The sequence below is a fragment of the Ictidomys tridecemlineatus genome, chromosome 7 (assembly GCF_052094955.1).
Source record: "Ictidomys tridecemlineatus isolate mIctTri1 chromosome 7, mIctTri1.hap1, whole genome shotgun sequence".
NCBI classification, from domain to species: Eukaryota; Metazoa; Chordata; class Mammalia; order Rodentia; family Sciuridae; genus Ictidomys; species Ictidomys tridecemlineatus.
Genome location: NC_135483.1, coordinates 522,813 through 550,273, shown reverse-complemented (window position 1 = coordinate 550,273; position 27,461 = coordinate 522,813). Strand labels below are relative to the sequence as shown.

General features: G+C 57.1%; 2 protein-coding genes across 8 annotated transcripts; one reads left to right on the top strand and one right to left on the bottom strand.

The window, feature by feature from the left end:
• The first annotated feature begins 2,356 nt into the window (after positions 1–2,356).
• On the top strand, positions 2,357–15,300 carry Adck5 (aarF domain containing kinase 5). Of its 4 annotated transcripts, XM_005316036.4 has the most exons (15): positions 2,357–2,505; positions 9,451–9,554; positions 10,376–10,525; positions 12,769–12,844; positions 12,955–13,155; positions 13,228–13,368; positions 13,452–13,565; positions 13,645–13,776; positions 13,846–13,929; positions 14,005–14,086; positions 14,191–14,269; positions 14,351–14,442; positions 14,515–14,767; positions 14,835–14,951; positions 15,033–15,300. In XM_005316036.4, the coding sequence occupies exons 1-15, from the start codon at positions 2,494–2,496 to the stop codon at positions 15,136–15,138; spliced, it is 1,743 nt and encodes a 580-aa protein (XP_005316093.1). In that variant the 5' UTR covers positions 2,357–2,493; the 3' UTR covers positions 15,139–15,300. The 4 variants fall into 4 exon arrangements, with proteins under 4 accessions (XP_005316093.1, XP_021578939.1, XP_040149409.1 ...); XM_021723264.3 differs by lacking the exon at positions 13,645–13,776; XM_040293475.2 differs by lacking the exon at positions 14,835–14,951.
• On the bottom strand, positions 15,293–27,444 carry Cpsf1 (cleavage and polyadenylation specific factor 1). 4 transcript variants are annotated; one of them, XM_078016467.1, is made up of 37 exons: positions 27,258–27,442; positions 23,186–23,213; positions 22,974–23,107; positions 22,763–22,843; positions 22,508–22,659; positions 22,272–22,418; positions 21,990–22,129; positions 21,803–21,913; positions 21,632–21,725; positions 21,418–21,505; positions 21,220–21,342; positions 21,071–21,122; positions 20,902–20,996; positions 20,762–20,836; positions 20,609–20,689; positions 20,440–20,529; positions 20,223–20,333; positions 20,009–20,150; positions 19,749–19,927; positions 19,521–19,657; positions 19,276–19,450; positions 18,993–19,199; positions 18,787–18,876; positions 18,554–18,697; positions 18,322–18,474; positions 17,586–17,702; positions 17,428–17,518; positions 17,272–17,356; positions 17,050–17,191; positions 16,820–16,972; positions 16,570–16,746; positions 16,421–16,487; positions 16,305–16,352; positions 15,938–16,093; positions 15,708–15,837; positions 15,494–15,632; positions 15,293–15,417 (listed from the first exon to the last, which is right to left on the bottom strand). In XM_078016467.1, exons 1-37 carry the CDS (start codon positions 27,399–27,401, stop codon positions 15,370–15,372), a joined length of 4,326 nt encoding a protein of 1,441 aa, XP_077872593.1. In that variant the 5' UTR covers positions 27,402–27,442; the 3' UTR covers positions 15,293–15,369. The 4 variants fall into 4 exon arrangements, with proteins under 4 accessions (XP_077872593.1, XP_077872596.1, XP_077872594.1 ...); XM_078016470.1 differs by having other exon boundaries at positions 23,186–23,284; positions 27,258–27,397; XM_078016468.1 differs by lacking the exon at positions 18,787–18,876.
• Between the last annotated feature and the right edge of the window lie 17 nt (positions 27,445–27,461).

Genomic DNA, 27,461 nt, shown 5'->3' with positions numbered 1-27,461 from the left:
TCTCTCTCTCTCTCTCTCTCTCTCTGTCCCCCTCTGTCTCTCACTCTCTCTTTAAAAAAAAAAAAAAAAAAAAAAAAAAACCCTACAAGCTGACAGCTCTGGGCTGGGGAAGACCCCTATATGAGTAGAGCTTCTGGAAGAAGGGCTTCAGGATGGTCCTTGGACAGTTCCTGGTGGTCTTTCCAACTCAGTCAGGGGGAGCTTTGCTGGGCTCCAGAGGCAGATGGGTCAGATGGTGAGTTGCTAGGACAAGCTCCTTGGAGGTGGAGAATGGAGTTACTGGGAGGAAGGCCTGCAAGTGGCCCTAGATCAACAGATTCTGGAGATGGCCAAGGCCAGAGGGGCCTGGTGATGTCGGACAGGGCAGAAGAGAGAATGGGGACAAACCAGAAATAGACCTATTGTGGAAGGAGTAAGAGATTCTGGTTTGTTCCAGAATCCCCAGGGATCTTGTAAGCTCCAGAGACCAGAACACCAGGCAGAAAGCACGGTTTTGTTTGTTTAATGGTAGATAGGAATGCAATTGCATGTTCATTCAGAGTGATCCTGTGAGGTGAGACAGCTGTGGGTGCAGGAGAAAGAGGGCCTAATCCTACGACCCGGCCCGGGAGGAAGAGGAGCCAGGAGGAGGCGCTCCTGTAACAGAAGGGTTGAATTTGGTGCGCCAGGTGCAAGTCCCATGGAGAAAAGGGCAGCCAGATATCAAGAGAGGCAGGTGGGGAGAGCCAGGTGAGGAGAGGCAGCTGCTGTGGAGAGGGTCCTGGTGCCCCGGTGCATTTGAGGTCTCAGGTTTTGAGTGGGAGTGAGGGTTGGCAGGCTGATGCAGGCCTGGAGCTACAGGTAGTTACCTCTGTGGGGTTGTTGCCAGGTTGGCCAGGAAAGGAGAGAACCCACTCCACAAAGAATTGACTACAGATAAGTTGTGAGGGGCAGGTCCTGAGTCACAGGGGTGGGATGGGGAGGGGGTTGCAAGAGGCTGCACAGAAGGGAGTGGCAGTCCCCCACCAGAGGGATGAGAACCTGGGCATCATGGGGGACCCAGCAGGAGGAAGCCCCCTCATCTCTTGCTAATGCCCACTCTGCCTGTGTCCTGGAAGTGGGCCCTCACTGAGGCCAGGCTGAGCCCTCTCCACCTCTATTTGCCCAAACCATCTCCTCAAGCCCCAGCACCCTGACCTTGCAGGTGTGGAGGTCACTCTTCCCTGTCCTGTTGTGCCAACCAGAGCCTGAGTTTCCTGGCACCCAAACACCTGCTTGAGATCTCTCAGTTTCTGAGGCATTGCAGGCTGGAGGGCCTCCTGTATAATCCTGACACTTGGCTCCAGAAATACTACCTGATATTAACTTTCTAAATCACCTATGAATACTGAGCCAGGCCACTCACCCTGCCATGTTTGGGATGCTTGCCCATCTCCTGGGGTGGGCAGGTATCCTGGAGCTTCCAGGGGCTCCCATAGCCCCAAATCTTCAGACAGGTCTGAAGTTCCATCCCCAGTGGTCCCTGCTGCCAGGCTCCTGGTCAGGCCCTCCTCAGGCCTCTCGCCTGCCTTCCTATGAGGCAGGTTCCTGGGGCCCAGGACATCATGGGCGGCTCCCGTGCAGGCTATCTGGGATTTAACTGGTCATCTGCTACCACTGAGTGCCTTCTGTCCTCCTTCCTCCCATTCCCATCTTAGGTCAGTGTACCTTGAGTCCTTTCTGTCCATGGCCCACTGCACCCTAGCTGCTTTTAGGGACCCCCATACATCCATACTACAGAGTTCTTGTCATGGATCTGTCAAGGGCCAGGGCCAGAGGAGGTGGTCCTGTGAGAAGCACTGCTGCCCTCTGGCCCAAGGCCTCTGCTTCCCTGAGTCTCCAATTGTTCCAGAAGGCAGTGTGGAAAAAAGGACACAGCGGCCACAGCAAGGTGGCCAGGCCATAGGAGCACCCAGCCAGAGATGCAGAGACCGAGGGGTGTTGTTGAGAGGGGCAGCAGCCAGCACAGAGGAGAGCGAGGGGAAACCGGCAGGAGACAAGGCTTCTGCAAGAGAGGGAGGGGCTCTTCTGGCTCCCTCCCAGGCAGCGCCTGGGGGCTGCCAAGTGTCACGGGCTCAGTGCCAGTGAACCCTGGGGGTTACACGTGACGACGAGCATATATTAGTTTATGAGTTACCACCTCATTTTGTAAGGAGGAAAGTGAGTCCTGAGGAAGTTAAAGAGATTCATTTCATCCCAGGTGCACGGAATGTCGAGCAGGGACCATATCAGGAGACCTCGGGAAGCGCCAAGACCTTCAGCCTCATCCGACTTGCTTCTTGTTCAGCCCTTCAGCGACCGCCAGGGGACGCTGCTGCGCCGCAGAGGAGCGCGAGACGGGTGTGGCCTACAGTCCCCGCCCAGCTCCGGGGCGGGGCTCGAGAACCTGGTGCGCACGCGCACCGCGCGTCCTCCCGCAGGGCCTGCTGGGCGCCGGGACACCGGAGAGTGAGCTCCGCGAAGCGCGGCGGCGACATGTGGCGGCCGGTGAGGACTCGCTCATCCCGGGACCCGACCCCGCCCGCCCGGGACTCCCGCCCCAGGCCCCGAGACCCCAGTCACCCGGACCCCCGCTCCAGGACCCAGACCCCGCATGCCAAGGACCCCCACCTCAGTGCTCCAGACCCCCTCAGGCCCCCACCTCCCCATCCCGCTCCCGTCCTTCTCTGCTCCTCGCAACCCTAGTGCTCTCTGACTCCCCCTGGCCCTCTGACCCTTAGGGAGCGAGTGGACACCACACAACAGCCCAGGAGAGGCGCAGCCTGCTGGGCCCCACCCCAGTCTCTCAGTGCTCCGGGAGAGGGGGACACTCTTCCAGTCCCTGTCTGCAGCAGGACCCGTCCCCTCCCTGCGAAAACCCGTTCCCTCTTCTGTTTAGTGGGTCTCCACGGACTCAGGGTGGCCCTCCCCTCCCTGGCCCCCATCTTCTACACTGGCGATGGCCCCGTCCTTGGAGGCGCCCTGGATTATGGCCCTTTCTCCAGCAGCGTTTTTTGTGTGTTCTTTGTTGTTGTTTGCAGTACTGGGGATCGAATCTGTAGTGTTCTACCACTGAGGTATACCCCCATCGCTTTTAGTTTTTTTAAATTTTGAGACAGGGTCTTGCTACATGGCTCAGGTGGGTCTCAAAGTTGACATGACTCTCCTGCCTCAGCCTCCTGAGCTGGGAGTATAGGCCAGTGCCACTGTGTGGTGTTCCTTTTTGGGCTTTTCTGTAGAGCTTGTGCTTTTCTAGGAAGCCTGGCCTTCAAGGTTAGGTACTGATAAGACCACAAGTCTGCCAGCTCATGGCTTGCAGTGGGTAGCTTTGTTGCAGAAGAGTGTTTTCTGGGCTGACAACGATGGAGTGATGTTAGAGAGTCAGGCAGAGACAGGGTTGGCCTTTGGCAATGCTTCTTCACATACCAGGCCACCAATCCTGCAGACAGGCCTCTGAGCAGGAGCTGCTTTGAGCTTTGAGTACAGCTTGGTCCAGCAGGCTTTGAGCACGAGAGCATTTCTAGTCAGCAGACCCAATTTCCTGGTTCAGGTTCGCAGTCTGACTCTTGGTTTTCTTTCCTGTTAGGGTGCACAGGGATGTGGATCCTGCTGTTAAGCTGCTTGGTTCTAGTCCTCCCTTTTAGTTTTTCTTTTAAAGCCTCATTTTGAGAGTCCTAGTTGCTTCTTCCTGCCGCAGGCTGGCTTATCTGTGGCCACCTTTCATCTTTCCTCCAATTTGCTCTCTGACCTGCAGAGAAACAGGAGGACTGCTCTGCCTGATAGCACCCACTTTGGGTACCTATTGGAGAGGTATTATTCAGAGCTTGCTTTTGCTACTTTATAGATTTCTGTTTCCACTGGAAACAGCTTCTATTGGAGAAAAATGGACAAGTGTTTCTTTTTGCAGACAGACTGGACACACAAGCCCTATAAGCAGTATGAGGGCTCGGGTAAAGGGAGCCAGTTTCATTTTGTCCAAACTGGAAGGAGAGGGGTTGCTGCTGGGACCAGTATAGCCAGAGCAGTCCCAGTAGGTAGGAGTATGTGATCTCAATGGGGAGGAGCTGGTGATATGCACGACAATGTCCTGGGATTGAGTCTTCTCTGCCTTTTTGCCAGTGGTTTGGTGGTTATGTCCTGGGTGGGATTTGGTTTATGTGCAGTGTAGTGGAAATTATTCTGGCTGTGGGCTTGGCCCCACATACACTTTTTGGGCTCTGAGAGTCCCTCTGACATGGGAATTTCAAAGATGATTGCTTGGAGAACCCTGGGCATCCCACACTAGGAGGCAGACAGTAGAATTGCCTGATGAGCTTGTAGGAGCTCTTGGGCCATCTGCATGAGATCTTGTCCACTTTTGTCCTGTCTAGGGCTGGACTTGCCCTCTGTTGCCTGACTATGACCTTCTGCCTAGTGCTTGGCAGAGGTCCTAGTGTGTGCTGTGTAGGTTAGTTCTGTGCTTGCCCCCCCCTTAATGTTATTGTATTTTTAGACCTTTATTTAATTAATTAATTTATTTTTATGTGATGCTGAGGATCTAATCCAATTCCTCATAAATGCTAGGCAAGTGTCTACCGCTGAGCTGCAATCACAGCCCCCGCTTCGCCTCTTTTGTCTCTCAACAAGTGTGTGTGCCTCACCCCAGCACAGCACTCAGTCCTGGAAGTGTGGAGCTGCTTGGGAGGTGGACCTGCTCTTGGTCCAGCCAGAGACAGGTGCTTTAAGTTCACTGTCATGCTAGCCGGGAAAAGGACAGTGGGAGAGGGGTGTACCAGATGCAGAGGAACCAAGGAAGAGGAACATGGTGAGCAGGGTGGAGCCACCGATGGGGCGGGAGTTGCAGGTGGGATCCCAGGGCCAGAGCTCCTACTGCAGTGTGGGTTCCTAGGAAAACATCAGGAAACTGTGACTGGGTGTGATGCTTAGGGACCAGAGCCTCCCGACTTCCCCTGTGAGAGCAGTGTGCCCCGTGCTGGTTAGGTACTGGGACCTGCACACTTAGGCCTCAGCTGCCCACCGGAGTCTTGATAGCATGGGCAGTCATCAGAAGCACCCAGAGCCTCCAGTGTCACTGTAGAATAGTTCAGATGATGTTCTTTTCTGTCAAAGAACGGCGTGTTTTAATATGTGAAAGTGATGTGATTTGATGATTTTCCTTCCAAACCTTTGGGAAGAGTGTGCTTGACTCTGTGACCTTGGGAACAATACTGAGCTCTGTGGCCTAGAGGACCCCTGCTTGAGGATTTTACCATAGGATGCCGAGGCCTCTGTGTCAGCTAAGAAAGCAGTTAGATTTGGGTCTTCCTCCCAGCTTTGCCAGGTCTTGTGAGTAAGGACATGTAAAGTCCCCGTCTTAAGTAACACCTACTTTTACAGCATGTCTATTAAGTGCCAGTCCCAAGTGAGCTCCCCTCTCCAACCTTGAAAGTGTCCATTTTTTCCCCAGATTCAGTGGGGGCTTCTCCAGGCACACTAGCCTTACCCTAACTTAGCTCAGCACTTGGTGGGCTCTACCTCCTCAGCAATACTCCTTCAGCATGAGGGTGCCATCTAGTCACTGCCATTGCCTGGGGTCGCCAGAAGACTTGAGGGGCTGGTAGCTGATGCTTGACTAGGTTGTGCACACTCTCCTTTGGAGATGAATCCTTCCTGAGGCTTCTTTGAACCTCCCTGAAGGGCTTGGACCTTTCCCAGGCAGAATTGGTGGACATGGAGTGTGAGCCCTCCCCCAGCCTGGCTCTCCCATCCGCTGCCTCCAAGTCAAACGTACCCACAGCACATGGGCCCTTCCTGTCCAGCCCTCGTGTTGTCCTTGGGGGCTATGTGATGCTGGGGTCAGCCCTTTATCCTGGACAGCTATGTGTGAGCCTTGGCCCTTCCTGGGGCAGAGGTCCCTGATTGTTGTGGGTACCTGTAGCCTCTACCTTTCTTCCAGTCTCTGCCTATTGTCTAGAATGTATGTGGCTCCTTCTCTTCTGAATGCTGAATCTCAAGAGTAGTCATTGTGTTAGCTTTGGCCATTTTCTTTGCTTACCATCCCCTTGAAAAACTGCAGCCAACCCTCTCCTGACCTGTTCCAGTTTTAGTGCACACCTCTCTTCATTTTTGGCATCTAACCTGTATGTACATGCTGGAAGTCTTCTTTTTCTTCTGGACTAAATCCCTTTTATCCTTTTGAAAATCAGCAGGAATCTGCCACTCCTAATATAAATAATTCAACTCAGCAAGTAGGTATGGGATTGCCCTGTTAGATGGGGTGAGCTGAGGGTCACTGAGGACCAGTGAGGGGCTTGGTGCAGGGGCAAAGCCTTAGAGGGCTGTGGTGGAAATCCTGAGCCTAGCAAGGTCTCAAGCCCATCTGCCTGCCACGCACCTGCTCACAGTGCCTGGTGTGTTGGGCACTGCTCCAAGGACTTTGCAAACAGCTTGGGGGGCTTGAGTTGCACATTGTTTGTTCAGTGATCCCACTTCATGGACAGGGAAACTGAGGGACAGAGAGAGAAGTAATTTACCCCAGGCTGATGGCCAGTTAAGTGTTGGACCAGGACTCCAGCCCCCAAAGGCCTTCCAGATTCCTCCTGAGATTCTCAGCCTCAGCTTCTGGGACCCTGTACAGTTGGTGTGAGCAGCACCCTGGCCTCTCCCTGCTTGGTGCAGAGGAAGTTTTCCCCCAAGTGGTAATGAGAAGTGTCTCATCAGTGCCAATGTCCTAGGCACAGAATCACCCAAGGTGTGAGCTGCTTTAGCTCAAAAACACCACTTTCTCAGCTGGGACTTTCAGTACTAGAGCAGATATTTTGTAACTTTTCTTCAGGAAAGTATTTCCCTTATTAATTTATTATTATTTTTTTTAGAGCTACTGGGGATTGAACTGGGGTGCTCTACCCCTGAACTACCCCAGAACTTTATTTTGAGACAGAGTCTTGCTAAGTTGCCTAGGTTGGCCTTGAACTTGCAATCCTGCCTTGGCCTCCCATGTTGTTGGGAGTTGCAGTTGTCCAGATAACTACTGCTTAGATCTACTCACTATTAATATGCTGCCTTAGCTGTTTTCTCTTTCTGCTTGGAAAAAAATATACTTTGTTGTCACTGGACTATTTGAAAGTAAATCGCAGACATTTTTTTTTTTTTTTAAAGAGAGAGTGAGAGAGGAGAGAGAGAATTTTTAATATTTATTTTTTAGTTCTCGGCGGACACAACATCTTTGTTGGTATGTGGTGCTGAGGATTGAACCCGGGCCGCACGCATGCCAGGCGAGTGCGCTACCGCTTGAGCCACATCCCCAGCCCAAATCACAGACATTTTGACATCTAATCTCTTAACACTTTAATGTGCATCCACTAAGCAAGGACAGTCTCTTGTGTACCCAGGGTAGTTTTTCATGCCTGAATCACTAGTAATTCCCTCCATCTGTTGCAGAGTCCAGTTCAACTTGCCTGGTGTCTTCAGAATGTCCTGCAGGTATCTTACCTTCCTTCTGACTGAGGCTTTTGCTGAGCTTGCCATGGTGCCTGTCTGCAGTGCTCTTCCCACCTTTTCCTGTCATTTTTTGTTTTAATTTTCTGTTTGGAGAAGTTGCAGTTATTTATAGAAGTAGAGAAAGTTAATGCCTGTGCTCCATACCAGCAGTGCTCAATTCCTGGCTCACACTACTTTTTGAAAGGGCCAGGTCGTTATTGGAGGATGTCCCTCACTTGTGATTGCTTATATTTCAAGGTCAGAAGGTGCTTATCGAGCACAGGGGCACAGCTGGTGGCTGATGTTGTTTCTTATCCACTGGGCGGAGGTCTTGCTGGGAAGGTCAGTCGCAGCAGAACCCTTGAGAGCCAGAGTGGCAGCAGGTGTGTGATGGTATCAAGGCACCAGCTTCAGGCCATCTTGCCCCGGATCCACTTGGCTCCAGTCCCTTCTGACTGGACACTGCCCCTGCCTCCTTGGACTGATCTCCTGAGTGGGGGGTCAGCCCCGCTCCCTCTCACTTCCTCCCTGTGGCCTTGGGACCCCTTACAGTGTACTGCTGAATACAGCTTGCTCTGTGCCTTCCCTTTCCTTTTAGACCTGGGCACATGTTCTGCTTTCCATCCACATAGGCCTTTTTCCCACTCCTCAGAGATGCCCATGCCACCCTGGCCTTGGGCCTCTGGGGACACTGTCCACGAGGAGGTCCCCCACTGTCCAGGTCTTGGTGTGTGCCTCCATGTTGTGCTCTCTGGGCTGGCCATGGAGCTTTGGCCCTGGTTGTAGGCAGGGCTGGTTTATCTGTGTGCCCTGCATTGTGGCATGGGGTAGAGGACTCTGGGATAAGGTGGGCAGTGGTCAGGATGACCACCTAGAGCCAGCTGCTCTGAAGGCATTCCTAGCTCCTGCTGTGAGCATCTCTGCAGCCCCCTGGGCCTCTACAGGTTGTGCATGTCATGGCACTAGAAACATCTAGGGTGATGAGGTAAAGTCAGATGGGCTGCAGGTGTACCCCTCTGCCTGGGACTTCCCCTGTTGCCTCTGGTTTTTTGAGAATCAATGCCTATAGCTTGTGGCCTTGCTGAACAGAAGGTTTGGTCAGCCAGTTCTCCTGGGACGGTAGGTCATGAACCTTGTCCTTTGACCTTTGTGTTTTAAAGTCCTTGGAATTGTTTTCATGGCTGCACACCTTGGCCAGAAACCAATTGGGTGTCTGCTCCTTGGTTGGCCCAGCTCTTAGGGCAGTGCTGTTGGGTGACACTGTGGGCTTTATTCCCTTAAATGCTGATTTGCTAGAAGAATTAGCAGTTGAGGAATCTTTAAAATCTCACATTTCAAATGAGACTGGGAGCCAGATGGAGTGGCACATGCTGTGGTCCAGCTATTTGGGAGGCTGAGGTGGGAAGGTTACTTGAGCTCTGGAGTGTGAGACCCCATCTCTGAATAAACAAGATTGAGAGGTCAAGGTTGCCAGTGAGTCTGATAGCTGCGGTGCTGCCCCTGGGCTGAGCCTGGCCCCGGACCATGTGCACAGTTTTCTCTCCTCCTCACCCTTCGGGGAGGGGCTCTCTGGGGTCTGGTGAGTTGGGAGCTCCTTGTGCCTTTGTGCTTTCAGAGCAGCAGTCCTCAAAAGGGTCAGTTCTCCTTCCTGCACTTATTTCTAATTGTGTGGCCTGTGAGTGGCCTGCCTTTCTGTGGTCACTGGTCAGTGTTTCTCAGTAACTGATAGGTCACAGGGCCACCAAAAGAGTGATGGTGGGTCTTGGCATAGACAAGCCAGGTCATGATGAGTTCTTCCTGCAGAGACTGAGGGGACTTTGACAGTCGGGCATTGTTAGCCAAACCACCTTGGCCTTTCTTGGCCTGGCGTATGCTTCCTTCCGGGAGTTAGGCCTGTTCCTTTGTCCTGGCATCCTGGCTTCAGGTTGGTGGCCCAGTGAGTGAGGCACCCTGTCCTGGGTGCCACCTTGCTGAGCCTGCTGTGGCTCTTTGCAGTTGCAGCTCTGCCCCTTCCACTTGGCTCTGCTGAGGAGCAGGCGGAAGCCCTGGCCTTGCCCTGCAGTGTTCTTCAGGAGGAACTTCAGGGGCCCACCTGCAAGGTAACCAGCGCCTGTTCCATGGACATGCACCCCCCCCCCCGCCCCGCCAAGGCAGGGAGGCGTTCTGTGTCAGGGGGATGGAGGCAGAAGGGCCTGAGCAGGACCTTCTGTTGTACCTGCAAGGCAGGGTGCCTCTGCACACATGCAGTGCCTGGGACCCAAGATGACTGGGGCCCTGACCCAGGACAGCATCAACAGCAGATGCTGGCACATCAGGAGGACATATGGCCATCTGCCTCAGACATAAACAGGGAAACCATTCTGTGCATGGAGAGGGGGACTGCCATGGGTGGGGTCAGGCAAGAGATAGGAGCATCCCGAAGAGAGGTGGGGAGGTGTGTTCTAAGCAAAAGGAAAGGCCTCTGAGGCCCTGTGGGCAGTGAGGCTGGACCATATTGGACAGCTCTTCCTCCCAGCATCTGTGCATGTTCACACTCTGTGTCCTTGGAACAGACAGACTAGAAGTGGACACAGGTGGATGAGCAAGCCTCCTGAGTGCAGCAGCATGGAGGTTTGCTCTCCTTGTCTTTAGCTCCACTGTGTTTGGGTGTCCTACCAGTCACTGTCCAGATGCTCACAACCTAACTGACCCATCATGAGGGGTAGTGGTGGCTGTGACTCTGGGCAGTGCCCTCGTCCCATGGAGTGCAGGCCCTCCAGGCTGCTTTAGCTTGGCTGAGCCACTGTACACCAGTGGCCACAGTGGGACTGAACACGGGAGCTTTCCCTCAGAGCTGCCTGATGTCCACATCATGGTGGGCCATCCTCAGTCAGGCTCAGTCTTGGGAGGGTAGCCCCTGCAGCTCCTGTCTGCCCCTCAGGTCCTCGAGTCCCTCGTCGCTATGGAAGAGGACGCTTTCCACCACTGTGTTGGGGGTGCCCCTGCTCCTTGGAATCCACTATTTCACAGCAGAGGCCCGGGAGAAGAGGAAGATGCGGCTTGTGGTAGATGGCTTTGGGCGCTTTGGCAGGTAGGAGGGCACAGGTCGGCTGTGTCTGTCCTTGGAAGGGCTGCAGTGTTCTATGGGGACTCTTGCCACCTTCCAGGTGTCTTTGGCTGTGGGGGGTGGCAAGCATTGTTGCCATGCCACATGTGGATGAGGGACTGCCAGAGAGGGCCTCTCACACTGGATGCAGCCCCACAGACCCTTGGCTGGATGGCAGCTGCCACCTTCCCTTCTCACCCCGCCATATGAAGAGCTGGTGTCCCAGACAGGCTTGGGCTGGCCACAGCAGCCGCCCTGTTCCTAGTACCCATGGTTTTCCAGGCTCTCCTGTCTCGGCAAAGAATGGAGGGCATGGGACAATCTGTGCCCTGCCAAGTTGACCCTTGTGGGCACTGGCAAGCCTTGGCTCCTGGTGTTTTACCTGTGGTAGTGCCAACATGCCTTCCAGCTGCCCTTCCTCCCCTGTGCACCACACTGTCACTCGCCGACACTATTATTTGGGTAAATTGTTTACGGTGGTCAGAAGGTGGTTCTTCTAATTTAGTCATTCCCTCAACATTTATTGCTGGCATCTCTTGTAAGGGAGCTCTCTGCCAGTTATGAATCCATTGGTTTATTTATACCATCTAGACTGAGAGATTTGCTTTATTAATGTGTTACTAAAGTATCATTTTTTTTGGGGGGTGGTATTAGGGATTGAACTCAGGGGCACTCGACCACTGATTCATATCCCAGCCCTATTTTGTATTTTATTTAGAGACAGGGTCTCACTGAGTTGCTTAAGACCCTGCTAAGTTGCTGAGGCTGGCCTAGAACTTGTGATCCTCCTGTCTCACCCTTTCAATTTGCTGGGTTTATAGGTGTGTGCCCCATGTCTAACTTCTCCAACATTTTATTTTGAAGAAATTTAAACAGCAAAGTTGAGTACACTCTATGTGCCAGGTGTGGTGGCATACTCCTATAATCCTAGCTGGGGAGGCTGAGGCAGGAGGATCACAAGTTCAAAACCAGCCTCAGCAATTTAGAGTAGGCCTAAGCCACTCAGTGAGATCCTGTCTCAAAATAAAAAGGGCAGTGGTAAGGTGCCTCTGGTTCAATCCCCAGTACCTCTGCCCCTTAGAAAAGAAAATGCTGTCTGCTTACCCATGTGTATCTGTGCCCATCCTGAGGCTTTGCCATGACCTTCCTGTCTTTGAATGGTGTTTCTTCCCTGAGCGTTTTGCCCCTTCCTGGCACTGCTGGATGTATCAGGCTCTCCAGTCTTTCCCTGCCCAGCCCTGAGGTCAGTTTTCCAAGGAGCCTGGCACCTGGAAGTGGGGTGGGATGGTTGGAGCCATACCTGATGCAAGCAGGCCTTGCCTTGCGAGGTGCACAGCCGGGATCGGGGTGTGCACAGACACCACTCCCATGTGCCTGTGTCTGCGTTCCTCGTTGGCTAGAAGACCACGTGCTCACATGGATGCCTCCTGTTCCTAGCAGAGCCATTCTGTCTCCCTCTGCATTAGTGGAATACTGAGTGTGGCCACCATCCTCACCTCAGGCCACCTGAAGGCTTCAGGTCTGCATTGCTCAAGGGGGAAGGGGCCTCTTGGAGTCCCAGGGAGCTGAGCAGTCCTCTCCATGCCCACTCTGCTGGCCACCCAAGCCCCTTGAGGTTCCCCCTGTGGGACGGTCCAGCTGTGGAGGACAGCTTAGCAGGTGCAGGGCAAGGCCTCACCTTGCCACTCCCATGGTGAGGGACCTATATCCCAGAATGGAAGGGACTCTTTCCCTCCCAACTGTTACCCGGGGTCAGATCCCCCATCTTTTAGTTCTGAGCCCCCCTGTGCTGCAGTGTCCAGACCAACCAGCTGAGCAGCTCTCCAGGATCCCCACCCTTGGGCTCCATTCTCAGAGGAGCAGCAGCCTTGCTTCTCTTAGTCTTGGAGACCTCTCCTCCTCCTTTTGGTGGTGACAAGAGGCCTTCCTGATTGGTGCATGTTTTTGCCCCCCCCCCCACTATCTACTTCCCCCTTCCCTGAGTTTCTGTGGGTGTTAACAGTCAGGAGTGAGAGTGGCCTTGTGAGACCTGGGACTGAGACTGACCAGCAGGCACTAACTAGCTCACTAGGACCTGAGTCCTGGAGACTGGGTCCTGGCTCGATCTCTCCCTTGGCATGGGGTTGGCGGGGGTGACGTAGAGCCTGACAGGGCTCTGAGAAGAGGAACCAGCACTGGACTCCACCTCATAGCCTACCTTCAGGGGCTAAGGCCTCCTCTGCCCGCAGGTCCCTGGGGATTGGCCTGTACATCTCCCTGGACTACTGGTGGTGCACAAATGTCATCCTGCGAGGGGTGGAAGAGGTTTGTCCCCCTGCCCTGGGCATGCAGGGGGCACACTGGAGGTGGTGGGTGCCTTGGGGACTGAGGAGGTGGCTGCCTGCCCCCATCCTCCCCTCCATGTCTATGGTCAGAACAGCCCGAGGTACGTGGAGGTGATGTCTGCTTGTCACCAGCGGGCAGCTGATGCCCTGGTGGCAGGGGCCATCCGCAATGGTGGCCTCTACGTGAAGCTGGGCCAGGGACTATGCTCCTTCAACCACCTGCTGCCACCAGAGTACATCCGGACACTGCGTGTACTGGAGGACCGGGCCCTCACTCGGGGCCTCCAAGAGGTAAGGTCTGCCAGAGGAGGGAAGGGGGTGCAATAGTGCCTCCCTGCAGCTCCAAGTGCTGGCTCCTCCCAGGTTGATGAGCTGTTCCTAGAAGACTTCCAGGCACTGCCCCTTGAGATCTTCCAGGAGTTTGACTACCAGCCAGTGGCTGCAGCAAGCCTGGCTCAGGTGCACCGTGCCAAGCTGCACGATGGCACTGCTGTGGCTGTGAAGGTACTGGGGCCACCACCCTGTGCCAGGTGGGCTTCAGGCTTGGTGGCAACCCTGGGTCCTCAGTGTGCCTCTGCCTGCTGCAGGTGCAGTACATTGACCTGCAGGACCGCTTTGATGGGGACGTGCACACCCTGGAGCTCCTGCTGCAGCTCGTGGGGCTCATGCATCCCAGCTTCAGCTTCAGCTGGGTCCTGCAGGTAATGCTGCTCAGAGCAGGCCAGGCCGTGGGCGGGAGCTGGTCCTCCACCATGACCAACCGCCCACATATGGCCCCAGGACCTAAAGGGGACCCTGGCCCAGGAACTGGACTTTGAGAATGAGGGCCACAATGCCGAGCGCTGCGCAGAGGAGCTGAAGCACTTCCCCTATGTCACCGTCCCCCGAGTGCACTGGGACAAGTGCAGCAAGGTGGGCTGGGATGGTCCTGGGGGTGTGGCAGCACAGGCCTCTTGAGCTCAGCCTCCTGCCCTCCCACAGCGTGTGCTAACAGCCGACTTCTGTGAGGGCTGCAAGGTCAACGACGTGGAGGCCATCGAGAGCCAGGGGCTGGCAGTACGGGATGTGAGTGCTGCTCACCTAGTCAGGGGGTAGGGTGGGGGTGCTGCCGGTTTGCTGCACATCCTGCCCCCTCCCCAGGTAGCAGAGAAGCTGATCCAGGTTTTTGCCGAGCAGATATTCTACACAGGCTTCATCCACTCCGATCCCCACCCTGGCAATGGTAGGACCCCTGGGAGATGTCTTGGTGGGTGGCCTGGATTGACGTGCTGTGTCTGCCACCCCGGTGATGGTGGCCTCAGCGACATACTCATACTATGTCTGTAGTTCTGGTGCGGAGAGGCCTGGACGGGAAGGCAGAGCTGGTGCTGCTGGACCATGGGCTTTACCAGTTCCTGGATGAGAAGTGAGCTGTGGGCAGGTGGGACCCTCTCCCTGTGGCCTGCTGCCTCCGAGACATGGGGCTCATAGCCAGACCCTCCCACAGGGACCGGTCAGCGCTGTGCCAGCTGTGGCGCACCATCATCCTGAGGGACGAGGCTGCAATGAAGGAGCATGCAGCTGCACTTGGTGTAAAAGGTAAGGGCAGGTGCAACCCCAGGTTGGGCAGTGCTAGCTGGACACAGCCCAGCTCAGGCTCTGCCTCCACAGACTACTTGCTGTTCTCTGAGATGCTCATGCAACGGCCCGTGCGCCTAGGGCAGCTGTGGCACTCCCACCTGCCCAGCCACGAGGAGGTGGCCTACATGCAAGAAATGGCCCGCAACCACTTCGAGGCCATCATGCAGGTGCTCCGGGCACTTCCTCGGTCCATGCTGCTTGTGCTGCGCAACATCAACACGGTCCGTGCCATCAATGTGGCTCTTGGCACCCCTGTGGACCGCTACTTCCTCATGGCCAAGAGGTTAGTGACCGAGGGGGTTCCCTGGGGGTGGATGAGGCCCGTGGGCTGATGCCTGTGTCCGACACAGTGCGGTCAGAGGCTGGAGCCGCCTGGTGGGTGCAGCATACCTGGGTATCTACGGCAGTGGCCTCCTGCGCCACATGAAGGTTGCCTGGGAGGTGTTCAAATTTGAGGTGGCTCTGAGGTGAGTATGTGGTACTGGTTGGGTGGTGGGCCTGGGCCTTCTGACAACCAATCCTTGACCCCCTACTCTACCCTCCTATAGGTTGGAGACCCTGGCCATGCGGCTCGGCGCCCTCCTGGTTCGTGTTCTGGTCCACCTGGGCCTTGTGCCTCAGGCCGAGGAGCTCTACCAGTACCTGGAGACATAGATCCCCAGGGCCAGGATGACCACACAGCTGCTCGTAGCCCTGGCCCACTGACATCAGGCAGTCGGGTACCTCACACTGTGGGGCATGGGGCAGTCATGGCCTGAAGCAGGGGAAGCATTGTGGGGCCCTGACCAGCAATGACCACACACTCGTCTCAAACAATTTGTTTTCCTTGTTTTGTACAAAAGGTAGGGGGAGGCAGTGTGTGGGGGCAGGGTGGCATCCACATGCTTAAAAGTGGGCGGTGACACGGTCAGTCTCCAGCAGGTCATCAAGGATCTGTAGGGTGAAAGCCGTCAGGGCAAGGCTCAGCAGGGCAGGGTCAGGATGGGCAGGGGATAGCAGGCCAACTCACAATGTCTGGGGTCGTGCCAATCTTCTTGGCCAGCTCCCCACGCTCCATAGTGCTGAGGTACAGGTAGCGGTTGAGCAGCTCTCCGTCAAGCACGTTGCGCACTGCGTTCTGTAGGATGCGCCGGTCCACGTGCAACATCCTGGGGAGGGGGTATGGGGGGTCAGGGCCACCTGGGAGGGTGGGCAGAGCCCTGAGGATGGGGGGGGGTGCTCACCGGAAGGCACGGGGGTTGAGGCCAGCATGGTGGGGCAACATGGTGGTCAGTGCGTTCTGCAGCATCAGCAGCCTCCGGTAGGTCTTCTCCTGCATGGGCAGCAGGAGCCCGATGCCACCATCCAGTGTGGCTGGGGATGGGGGGAAGTGTGAGCCAGGTCAACCCCCTAGTCATCCAGTGTGGCTTGAGGGGGCACCGTGAGCTCGGTTACCCCACCCCACCCCACTCACCAAACCACGTGATGTGCTTGTTCTCCCACACCACCGACTTCTTGCTGGGCCCCTCAGTGGCCCCCCTGCATGGCGTTCTCCAGAACGTGTTCACATGCGCACCCACGTGGAAATCTGCCCTGCGCAGCAGGCGCATGCCTCCAAAGCTCTCCTTGGCTAGGTCAGAAGAACTCAGATCACTGCCCACCCAGTGCCCAATACCCAGCCCGAGTAGAAGTGAGGGAGGGAGGGCTGGGGTTGTGGCTCAGTGACAGCTTGTCTAGCATGTGTGACGCACTGGGTTCGATTCGCAGCACCACATACAAATAAATAAAGGTCCATCAACTACTAAAAAATATTAAAAGAAGTGAGGGAGGGAGCCACTGACCTTCTGGCAGGTACATGTACACCATAAGGTTGCGGTCTCGGTCAGACACTAGGGAGCAAAGACCCAGAGTCAGCTCCAGCCACCCCCAGGGTGACATTCCCCCAAGACCTACTCACCCAAAAAGCCCAGCTGGGCATTGTCCACCATGAAGTCCACACTGTACACCTCCAGAGGCTTGGCATCCTATTGTCAGGGAGCAGAGCAGAAGGTGTCAGGAGGGGTCCGAGTGTGACTCTCACCTGTACCCCAAGACCACGTGAAGTACCCGGGACACCAGGCTCAGCGTCTTGCTCTCTTCTTGGTAACGCAGCAGTGAGATGCTCTTCATGACATCTGCAGCTAAGATGAAGTTCTTGACGCTGATCATCTGGTGGATGTACAGCTGGGTGTCGATGAAGGCCATGCCCGTCAGCTCACTGGCCCGCAGGCTCCACAGGAAGATCTAGGGGGCAGGAAGGGTCAGTGGAGTGGGCAGGGTGAGCAGGCAGACACAGCAGGGAGGGGTAGCTGTGTACCTTCTGGCCAATGGCTGACACCAGGTGACCATTGCAGTGGCACAGGGCGGTCACAGGCCCCTTCTGTTCCTTTTCATATAGGACCTTGAACTTGTTCTTGGTCAGGGGCTGGCCAGGTTCGGGCACCACCTCAATCACATCCATGATGAGGATCTGGCAGGGCAAGGGAACATGTGGGGATGGCAGACAGGCTGCCAAGGGCCGCCTATTCCCACCTGGCAGCTGCTTACCCGCCCGCGGCACGTGACCTCCTCTCCCTGCATGAGGCAGGTCCCAGCAGCCACATAGCCCTTGAGGCCCGACACAGTCTCCTCACTGCGCAGCGACACTGTCTTCATGCATGTGACGTGTTCCCATTCCTCCAGCTCAATTCTGCACAAGGCCAGGCTGCATCAGGACACCCCAGTCCTGCCCTGCTGGCACCCAGAAGCCCCCACTGGGCCCAACATCACCTGGCATTGGGAATGGCCTCCCAGCTGACTGGGGAGATGAGCTGGATGGAGAAGGCCTCCTGTTGGGGGTGGATGTACCTGTCATCTGCAGGGACAAGGAGGCTGTGGTCGTAGCCAGCCCTGGGCATGGTCCACCCCACCCCTGGTGGCACATACCTCTCTCAATGGCCTCAAACTCCTTTTCCTCACCAGTCATGCGCGGGATGCGGGTGCAGGGTGTATTGGTGCTGGTGGCCACGGCGTACACCTAGGAGTTGAATGGTGTCACACGCCTGGGGTGCCTGGGGGAGGGGGTGCTGGGGGAGGGGACAGACCTTGGACTCCACATGGTAAGCTACATAGTGAGCCGTGCAGCGCAGTGGGATCTTCCTGACGGGCCATGGGGCATCGTAGGACAAGTAGGCAGGCAGGACACTGATCCGCAGCTCACCCTGGGGTGGGTGGAAATAGTCAGCAAGGCCTAGGGCTGCAGGCCTCCCTACTGCCTGGCTAAGGTCACCGAGTCTACGAAAGGTCTGGAAGAGCTGTAGCCTTGGTGGTCAGTCCCATGCCTTCTATCAGTAGGCTCCTGTCCATCCTTCTGGCTGGGGAAAACAGCATAGGGCATGGGAGTCCAAGGCCAGAGGACACTAGAGACTAAAAGCCACATGACTGAGACTGGCCATGCCGGGGACTGCAGAACACAGGCAGAGGGAGACCCTGCCAGCCCCAGCCCCAGCTTCTATCCAGTCCTGAATGCATTAGCCCCTCAGAAGCACTCAATACCAGAGTCTGTCAGTGACTCAGGTGATCACTGCTGCCACGTGTCACAGATGAGGCAAGGGCTTTCAGGGTATGCCCCATCAGCCAGGCCTCCACTGCCAACTGCTCCAGCCTCCAGACAGCCCAGCATTAAGCCCCAGATCCCACCTCCTGGGCCCTACCTTCCCCTGGACAGTCATCCCTGGTCCTCTGAGATGTGCTGCAGCTGAGGAGCCCTCCTGTCCCTAGCGCCCAGCTTTGCCAGGGCAGTATCAGTGCTTGTGGTGTGGCCAGAGTTAGCCTTCCTACCTGTCTGTTGAAATACAGAAAGCCTCGGGGGCAATTGACATTGTGGAATGGGGCGAAGGAGTCGATGGGGCCATCGATGCCCATGGGGTGGAGCCGCAGAGCCCCCCGGCCAGTCACTAGGAGCCAGTGGGGTGAGGGGCCACAGATGAACACCTGGAGACAGACACTGTGAGAACATGTGGGCAAGGTCCTGTTCCCCTACCCCCAAGCCCAAACAAAGCTGCCTGCCTACCCCAGAATAGCCATAAATGTCCTCGAAGTAGCGGAAACGTGCCACACGTCCCCGGGCCCCAGACCCCTCCTCCACACTGCCACCTTCTGCCTTCTTCTTGGAGGGTTTTGCCTTCTTTTCACGGAAATTGATGTTGTGAGGGACCTGGTGAAGGCGTTGATGAATGCCAGGCCCTTCAGACCCTGTAGCCTGGACCCCTCCCAACCCACCCCAAAAGGGTCTAGCAGCTGCACCTTCTTGAAGCGAACTTTGAGATTGCCCTGGCCAAGCTGAGAGTCATGGGGAAAAGCCTCATAGATAAGCAGCTCCTGGTCCACATGCACCTGGAAGTGAGGCAGGGTGGGCCACGAGGTGGGGCTGGGCCCCGAGGTCAGAGTGGAGGAATGGGTTGGGCTGTGAGGGCAGGTCCCAGCCTCTGGGCAGGCACCAAAGGGCTCACCAGCAGGTAGGGCCTGCTCTGGCGACTCCCCAGAGCAACCAGCAGCACCTCCTTGACCAGGGGCAGCTCCCCCTGGCGCGTGGCCTCTTCCTTGCGGGCCTCACCCTGCGTGGTAGGCTGTCCAAAGGAGCTGTCCACCAGGACCCGCTGCCCCACAGGGAAGTTCTTCACCAGGAACACCAGCCGCCAGTCTGGAAGCTGGTAGATCTGGTGGGGGACAGCAGTCAGTGACAATAGGGCCTGCCATGCTGCCAGGGCTGCTGAGCCACGTAGGTGCACCTACCTCCATGGTGCCGTTCTCTCGCACCAGCAGGCACCAGTGGGTGGGCTCTGCCCGAAAGGGTGCAGGGTCTCGGTCAGCAGGGGGCTGGCTGCTCCTCCGGGCCTCCTCTTTGCTGGGGCTGAAGAGGGAGCCTGAGTCCCCATAGAGCATCTCCTCCTCGTCATCCACTGTAGGGCTGAAGACCACAGACATGTCTCAATCTGCCATAGAGACCCAGGTCTCCTGCACCCTGGCCCCCTGCACACCTGGTCTCTGAGCCTAGTCCCTCGGCCTCTGAACCGCTGCGGCCCCCCATCTCATCACGGGCCCCACTCAGGCGGCTCTCGGTGGTGAACATGCCGCTGACATCACGATACAGGCAGAGTGTGATCACCTTGGACTGCTGCAGGGAGAGACAAAGCCCAGTGTAGGTCGGGGACAGTTGGGATAGGGGATCATAGGCAGGGATAGCAGACACAGAGGGTGAGGCCTACATGGTGCAGTGGGGGCTTGTGCAGTGCCAGACGGTGGTGGCGGCCACCATACGAATCACTCTTGAGCAGGAACATGGTAACATGGCCCTCGGCGCTCATGATGACCACATAGGGGTCGGCCACAGCGCACTGCACGATGGGGGCACCCAGGTCCACAGGGATGAAGTGCAGCTGATTCACTGTGGGCACAAGGTGGTCAGCACGGGGTGGCCAATGCAGCATACTCCCCAGGATGCGCTTCCCTACACTTGCCCACCTACCTCCTTCTAGCAAGCGGATGCCCAGTGGTGACACTTGGACAATGTAGCGATTGTCCCCAATGTTTCCAGCAAAAACCGTGGGGCCCTGTGTGGCAAAGCCACTGGTGTCCAGTTCCATGATCTCCTGGCCAGTCTGAAGGATCTGTAGGTGACATAGTGAGTTGTGCCCTTCCCCGGGGAACCCCAGACGCCCACATCCAGACCCGCCCTTCACCATTGTAGAGTCTTCCCGGCTCAGAATGAGGAAGCCGTGTCTTCGGCCATCATCTTCTGCTTCAGGGGTGCTCGGCTCCTGCTCTGGGCCCTCTGCCTTAGGTGCCTCCTCCTGCAAGGGCCAAGGACAGGGAGAACAGAGAGCTGTGATGGCTGTGACCACTGGATCCAGGTGCCCTCAGGCCGCCACAGTCACTATCACCTGGGGTCCCACCTACCTCCTCCTTGCGCACAGGGGCAATGACTGTCCACATGTCATAGCAGCCAGGAAGTTCAAAGGTTGTCACTACCTGGGGCCGGATACTCTTCTGGAATGAAGATAGGGTGGGATGGGGTCAGCCTACTCAGGTGCTGCCAGCAGGCGCCCACCCCCCCTGCCCTACACACCTGCAGCACCGATAGGGCCCCGTTCTTCCCGTAGCCGGAGCAAACCACAATCTCCAGGTCTGGCTCAGGGCTGTTCTGAAACTGCACAGGTTGGGGTAAAGATGCTGCCCCAACCCCGCTCCTGCCCTCAACCCAAGCCCAGGCCCCAGGCACCTCTTCGGAGAGGAAGGCGGGCTCGCCCACAGCAGCATTGGCGCAGGGTCCGATGTTGAGCATGCTGTCACACACCTGCAGACACAGTGGCAGTCAGATGTGGGGAGGGTGCAGGCATCCACGGCTGTCCCCAGTCTCACCTCAAAGGAGTAGGTGGCCAGCTGTGTGCCTGACTGGGCCTCACTGCCGTACACTTCAATCTCGTCCACCTCGTCCTGTGGCACGGACTTGCCCCCTGTAGCACACACAGCCCACTTGAGCCTTGCCCTGGCTCCCAGACCCACCCCACCCAACCGGTCCAGCTCTCACCTGACCAGCCCACTGTGGGGTCCACCCGCTTCTTCTTGGAGGGAGGCTCTTCCTGTGAGGCAGGAGACAGAGGTGAACAGCATTTCCAGGCTGCTTTACACCAAGGGGAGGTGGCCAAGCAGACCCTGGGCACCACCATGAGCACCCACCTTGTCAGCAGCCTCGCGGACAGCACTGGCTGGGGGCTCCTGCAGCTTCTCTGTGTACTTGAGGAGGAGGGAATTGCCCAGGCGCGAGCCCAGGAACAGGTACCCAGGCTCCATGGTGACCATCTGAGGGCGGGCGTGTGGATGAGAGGTGGCCAGACCTGGACCCAGTGCAAGACCCCCACCCCTGCCCCTACTCACACTGGTGGTGAGGACACTGGCGGCTGCCTTGTCAAAGTGGAAGGCACGGACGCTGCGCATGCCGTCTGTGACGAGCGTCAGCACATAGCTGTGGGCAGGGCGGGCTGCTGAGTAGGGCTAGGGATGAAGGATGTTGGAGGGCAGGGGTGGGGGGTGCTGAATGAGCAGGGGAGGGGATGTGGGGGTCTCAGGGCAGACAGGGCCAGGGGCTCACATCTCGCCACCCTTGAGGGAAATGACCATCTTGTCATAGGAAATGAAGGCGGCCTGGGCGCAGTCCAGGGTGATGCGTACGCCCTCCTGAGTGCCTGTGAGGAAGGTGTCAAGCTGGCTGGAGGCCCTGCCCCACCCACAGCCCCACCCACTAATAGTCAGCTACACTTACGCAGTGGGAAGGCAGTGGTGCCCATAGTGAGGCTGTTGAGAGCCACGCCGTATGGGGGGACACTCTGGTTCAGGTACAGCAGCGAGTTGACAGCGAAGACCACAACCCCACCTGGGGACAGACAGGGGCTGGTAGGCAGGCTCACTGCTCCCCCCAGGACCACTGGGTACTGCTGGGCCCTCCTCACCTATGGGCTTGGGCACAGCCAGGGCCTGGGTGCAGTCAAAAGGCAGGCTGGTGAGGGACCAGATGACAGGGTGGACCTTCTGCGTGATGTTCAGTGAGATGGCCACAATGGAACAGGTGTCCTGTCGCACTGCCACCCTCCTGGAGTAGCAGGTAGGTCAGCTGGGCTCACAGCACCCCGAAGGCTGGGGTCCAACTTCCACCCTCTGTGGGAGCTACACATCCCTGTCCCCTCTGCCCAGGCAGCTGGGACCACAGCAAAGAGGGCATCCCTGGGCCTCACCCAGGCCAAGTCTGGTTGGGCTCGAATAGGATGAGCAGGGTGGGCTCGTAATAGCCATGCAGGAACTGCAGGTCAATGATGTTGAGCAGCTTCTCGTCCAGGGCCCGCACATCGATGATATAGCTAGGCAGGAAGCTGGACCTCTGCCTGGGGGAACAGGGACGTCAGGGTGGGGCACACAGAGGGAAACCAAGCTCCACACCTCTCAGACCCATAGCCGTGACCCCAGTGCTCACCCCTCACCCACGAGCCCCTCATGCTCCTCAGCCAGGCTCTCCCTGCGGAAGGGCAGCACCACCAGCCGGGTGCCGTAGATTAGCATGGCTGCACAGCGCCCATCGGGGTCCACCCGCACTCGAGGTGTGTGCACGTTCTGCACAAAGCCGTCCTAGGGGCAGAGGGACATTAGCCAGGAGACCTCACGGGCAGTACTGGGGGTAGAAGGAGGGAGGGAGTAGTTGGGCTGGCTGGGGTGCCTCAATGTGGCCTACCCGAAGCTCAGGCTCCTCAAAGTAGTGCAGGGACAGGGTCTTCAGATCGTGGGTGCCTGGGTCATACTCCACCACTGACAGCTGGGGGCAGGAGGTCAGATCTATGGCCTGCCCCCCTGCACCCTAGGGGTACCAGCAGGCCCCTGTGTAGGCCTGCCCCCTCCATCTCCCACCCTGGGCCTACCACCCTCTACCATCCTCTACCACTCACCTTAGCATCCTTGAAGCTGAGCAGTAGGGCATCACGCTTGGCTCCTGCCAGCTGCACGCTGGCCATGGACATGACGTTGCCAAAGAAGGAGAAGGAGGCCACCAGCTCCAGCTTCTCGCGGTGGGCCTTCCCCTCTGGGAGAGGGCCAGCAGGTCAAAGCTGGGTGATGCCCTGGCTACCCACATGCCCAGGGTGGCCACCCCTGTACTTACCTGTGCTCCTGTCATTCTTGGTCAGGGCCTGGAGGGGTAGGAAGAGAAGGCAGTGAGGGGCCACATACATGCCTGCCTCTCCTCATCCAGAGACAAGCCCTGAGGAAGGACAGGAAAAGTTCACTCAGGGCTGAGCCCTGCCACCAAGGACCCTGGATAGCCGTGCGCCCTCCCTGGCCTGTCCACCTATCACTCACGCACCCATGCCCCAAAGCCTGGCCTCAGGGCTCTTCCCCAGGAAGCCTCTGCCTCACGTTTCCCCAGAGGCCAAGCCCCCTGCTGCCCATACTCATCTTCTGCCCCAAACCTGCCCAGCTGGGCATCCACAGATGTGAACCTGAGGCTGCTGCTCCAGGCACAGCATAGGCTCCACTAGCGCCTCCAGTCGGAGCCAAGGTGCTGCAGCTACCGGGAGGCTCGAAGGCTGGAAATGAGGCAAGGTGGCCATGCCCAAAATCTAACCCTCAGGGGGCTAAGGCAGGTTTGAGGCCAGCCTGGGCAACTTAGTGTGGTGACCTCAGGGTTATCGTACCTCAAAAACTTTTTTAAGTTTTTTTAAAAAAGTGGGGGGGGATGCTGAGAATGGAGCTCAGTGGTGGAGCACTTGCTTTGGGTTCAATACTCAGTAAGGGGGGGGCGGGGGGAGATAGGCCCTGAAGTGCAGAGAGACAGGCACAGAGGTGCTTGCCTGTAGTCCAGCTCTCAGGAGGCTGAAGCAGGAAGATCGTGTGAGCTCGAGAGAGAAGACAAAAGGAAAGCAAGCCAGCCCTGAGTTCTCCATGCCAGCTCAGGGTGCCCACTGTGGCAGGACTGGCAAGGCTGCACTTATACTAGACTCCAGGGACAGACTCAAGACAGCCACATATGGACCTGGATGGGGTCTGCTCTGAAGAACAGGTGTGGTGGTCAGCACACCGTGCCCTGCTGACCTAGTTCTTGGGATGACTGGCAGCTTTCACCTTGGTGTTCTAAGGCCCTGAATTCCTGAAAGAAGGCTGACTACCCTGAGGTCACCACACTACCAGGAAAACTGGGCTGGCCACTTGGGGGCGGAGTGGAAAGGATAGAGAGAGACAAGACCACCTGCTGCTGCTGTGTCCTGTGCAAACCCAACCCACGGGAGTGTGCACAAGACAGACCAGGCTGTCCCTCCTGGGCAGCAAGTGTGCACACAGCAGTCTCCCCCCAGCACCACCAAACCCTGCTGCCTCATGCTGATGCTGTCCTGAGAGGGCCAGGAAAGAACTACCACATCTGGTGTCTTTGCATGTCTCATAACGACGGACAGGGAAGGATCACCGCAATCCTGGGGGCTGAGTGCCTTTCAGGGCAGTCTGGGTTGCTCCCTTCCACGCACAGATGAGCTGCCATTTCTCTGATCTTTAAAAACCTGCGTTCCCTGTCAGTTACTAACCCATTTCTTTGCTTTCTTTTGCATGAATCTCCAGACTGTTGTCTGGGTTCACTGTTACCAAGCCTCCTTCTCAGGGCCTCCCATCCTCCTCAGGTCAGGCCATACACCCCACTTGCCCCCGCCGGTCTTGTTCCACCTGAGGCGCTAGTGTCCTTCTCCTATGTGCTGCACCCCCAGCCTTTCTTCCTGCTGCCCTGGCCGAGGTCCTCCAACTCTTCCTGTCTCTACCTTGCAAAGCTGAGGTGCCCCAGGGCCCTGTCCTTTGCTATCTCTGGGTAACTATACCAGCTTCAAAGGGCAGACGCCACCCATAAGCTAAAGACCCCAACTCTGCCTCCAGCCCAGACCCCACTCCCATCTCTACCTGCTGCTCTAAACGGCCACCTGCTGAGGAATCAGCTGACCAGCACCGGAAGCAGCTCTGCACCGCCTCCCTCACTGTACTAGGGTTGGTCAATAGGACCAGCACAAAACCGCAGAAGGGATAGCAGTTGCATCTGAGGCCAAGCTCTGGTCTCAGAGGACCTGCCTCACTCTGGCAGTCTGTCATGCTGTTGAGGCCCATGCTGAGGAGTGGAGGCCTCCTGCTAGCAGTGCAGGCAGAACTCCAGTCCAGCTGAGCCCCAGAGGACCACAGCCCTGTGGGGAGCCCATCAGGAATTGCTCTGCTGAGCTGCTCCTGACTGTGGGCCCTCAGAAACTGAGAAATACTCCTCCTTCCTTAGCTTCTAAGTTTTGGGGTAACCTGTTCAACGGCAAATAGTAACTAATACAAGATCCACCCACAGCCTTCTCCAGGTCACAGAACAGCAAGGCCACCGCTCCAGGTGCTCACACCAAACTTCAGACTTGCTGCTCACAGACCTGGGAAGACTTTTGGTCACCCTCACACACCTACCTCTACCCCCACCACACCAGTCCAAGGCACTAAGGCCTCTCCACTAATGGTACAGCCAGCTCCCAACTGGTTCCCCTGCCTCCTTTCACCTTCTCTTCAATGTGGCAGTCAAAGTGACCCTTGAAAACTTGTCAGGTCAGATGATTCTTCTGCCAAAACTGCAGCTCCACACTTGAGGCCTGGGACACTGGAGGCCACCCACCTTGTCACCTCTCTGACCTATTTGCTCATCTCTCCTCCCCTCCAGCCCTCACTTGCCGTCCTGCCACCTGTGGAACTGCTGGAACTGCTCTGTCTACTTAGAACTTCTTCGTCTGATACCCACAGGTTTCTCCATCACTTTTCCTCCCCTCTTAAATCCCACCTTCCCACGGAAGACATTCAGCACCCCACCCTGGTCTCGCTCCCTCATCCTGCTCTCCAGGCTCTAAGACACTGCCCCCCTCTCACACACCTCCATGGCTGTACATGGCTGGTTGTCCTCAGAGTGCAAGCTCCACGGGCAGGCATCTCTGACTGTAGTGTGCATCAGCATCACCCCAAATGCCTGCACACAGCAGCACTTAAATAAACATCTGCTGAAAGGACAAATGAATTCTGGTGGGGTCTGAGCCCATTCCTTTGGTTATTTTTATTTTTTAGTTGTAGATGGGCACAATACCTTTATTTTATTTTATGCTGAGGATCAAACCCAGTGCCTCACACATGCCAGGCCAGAGCTCTACCACTGAGCCACTACCCAAGCCCTGAACCCATTTCTTAAAAATGTAGTGATGCACGTGAGCACGGTAGTGCACACCTATAATCCCAACAATCCATGAGGCTGAGACAGGAGGATCACAGATTGAGACCAGCCTGGGCTACTTAGCAAGACCCTGTCTCAAAATAAAAAATAAATAGGCTGGAAGTGAAGCTCAGTGGTAAAGCACTCATGGGTTCGATCCCCAGTACCAAAAAAACAAATAAACAAAAAACCCAAAGCCAAATAATGATATAATAACTTCTAATTAGTAAAAGTCCACTACAACAGGTAAGAAAGACTAACTTTAAATACTTATTTGGCTCTTTCAGAGATGGACCTAAAAAGCCCGTCCTTTTCTGTTTTGCTTACTTGGTCAAGCACACCCTCAACAGAGGTGCACATATTTCAGGCACGAAGGCACCTGCGCTGGGAAAGGTACCCAGCAGGGTGAGGGTGAGGGTCGCCTGCCTCTCGACCCGGGCAGCCCCTATTCAAAACGCTTGCGTGGCTCCTCCACCCTCTGCGCGCTCCGCTGCCCCCCTGCGCACGCGGGCTCGCCGGGTTCCTTGGAGAGCGAGAAGCCTTCCCGGTCGGACCCTGGTCGCTCTGGCAACCAGCGCGGCCCGGCGCCCCGTCCTGCCAGTAGACTGTCCTCGCGCGGACGCAGCCCCGCGCCGCGGGCTGGCGATGTTCTCCAGCTCCGCCTCAGGGAGGCCGTTTCCAAATACCGGCAAAGCGGCTCTCAGCCCGGCGGCGGCGCACGCCTGTAGCCCAGCGGCTCCAGAGGCCGCGGCGGGAGGATGGCAAGTGTGAGGCCGGCCAGGGCTCACGCGACGGGCCCGCCAGCCTTCCGGCGGCGCCGCAGGCTCCGGGCGGGCCCCACGGTGCGCGGTGCGGCGGCGGCCTCTCTGCGGGCGCGCAGGCGGCTCCGGGCGCATCCGCACCACCGAGCGCTGCGGGCGCAGCCGCCGCCGACCGCGCACCCGAGCACGGCGGCGCGCGGGCGGCGCGGGCCTACCTCGGCGTCGCGGTTCAGGCGGTACACGTAGAGCTGGGAGGTCCCGGCCACCACCAGGTTGCGCTCGCTGTTGTTGAAGAAGTTGCAGTACATCGCGAACTCGAGGCCGGTGGGAGGGTGCGCCTGCTTGTAGACCGCGTACATGGTGACGCCGCCGCCGCCGCCGCCGCCGCCGCCGCCGCCGCCGCCGCCGCCGCCGCCGCC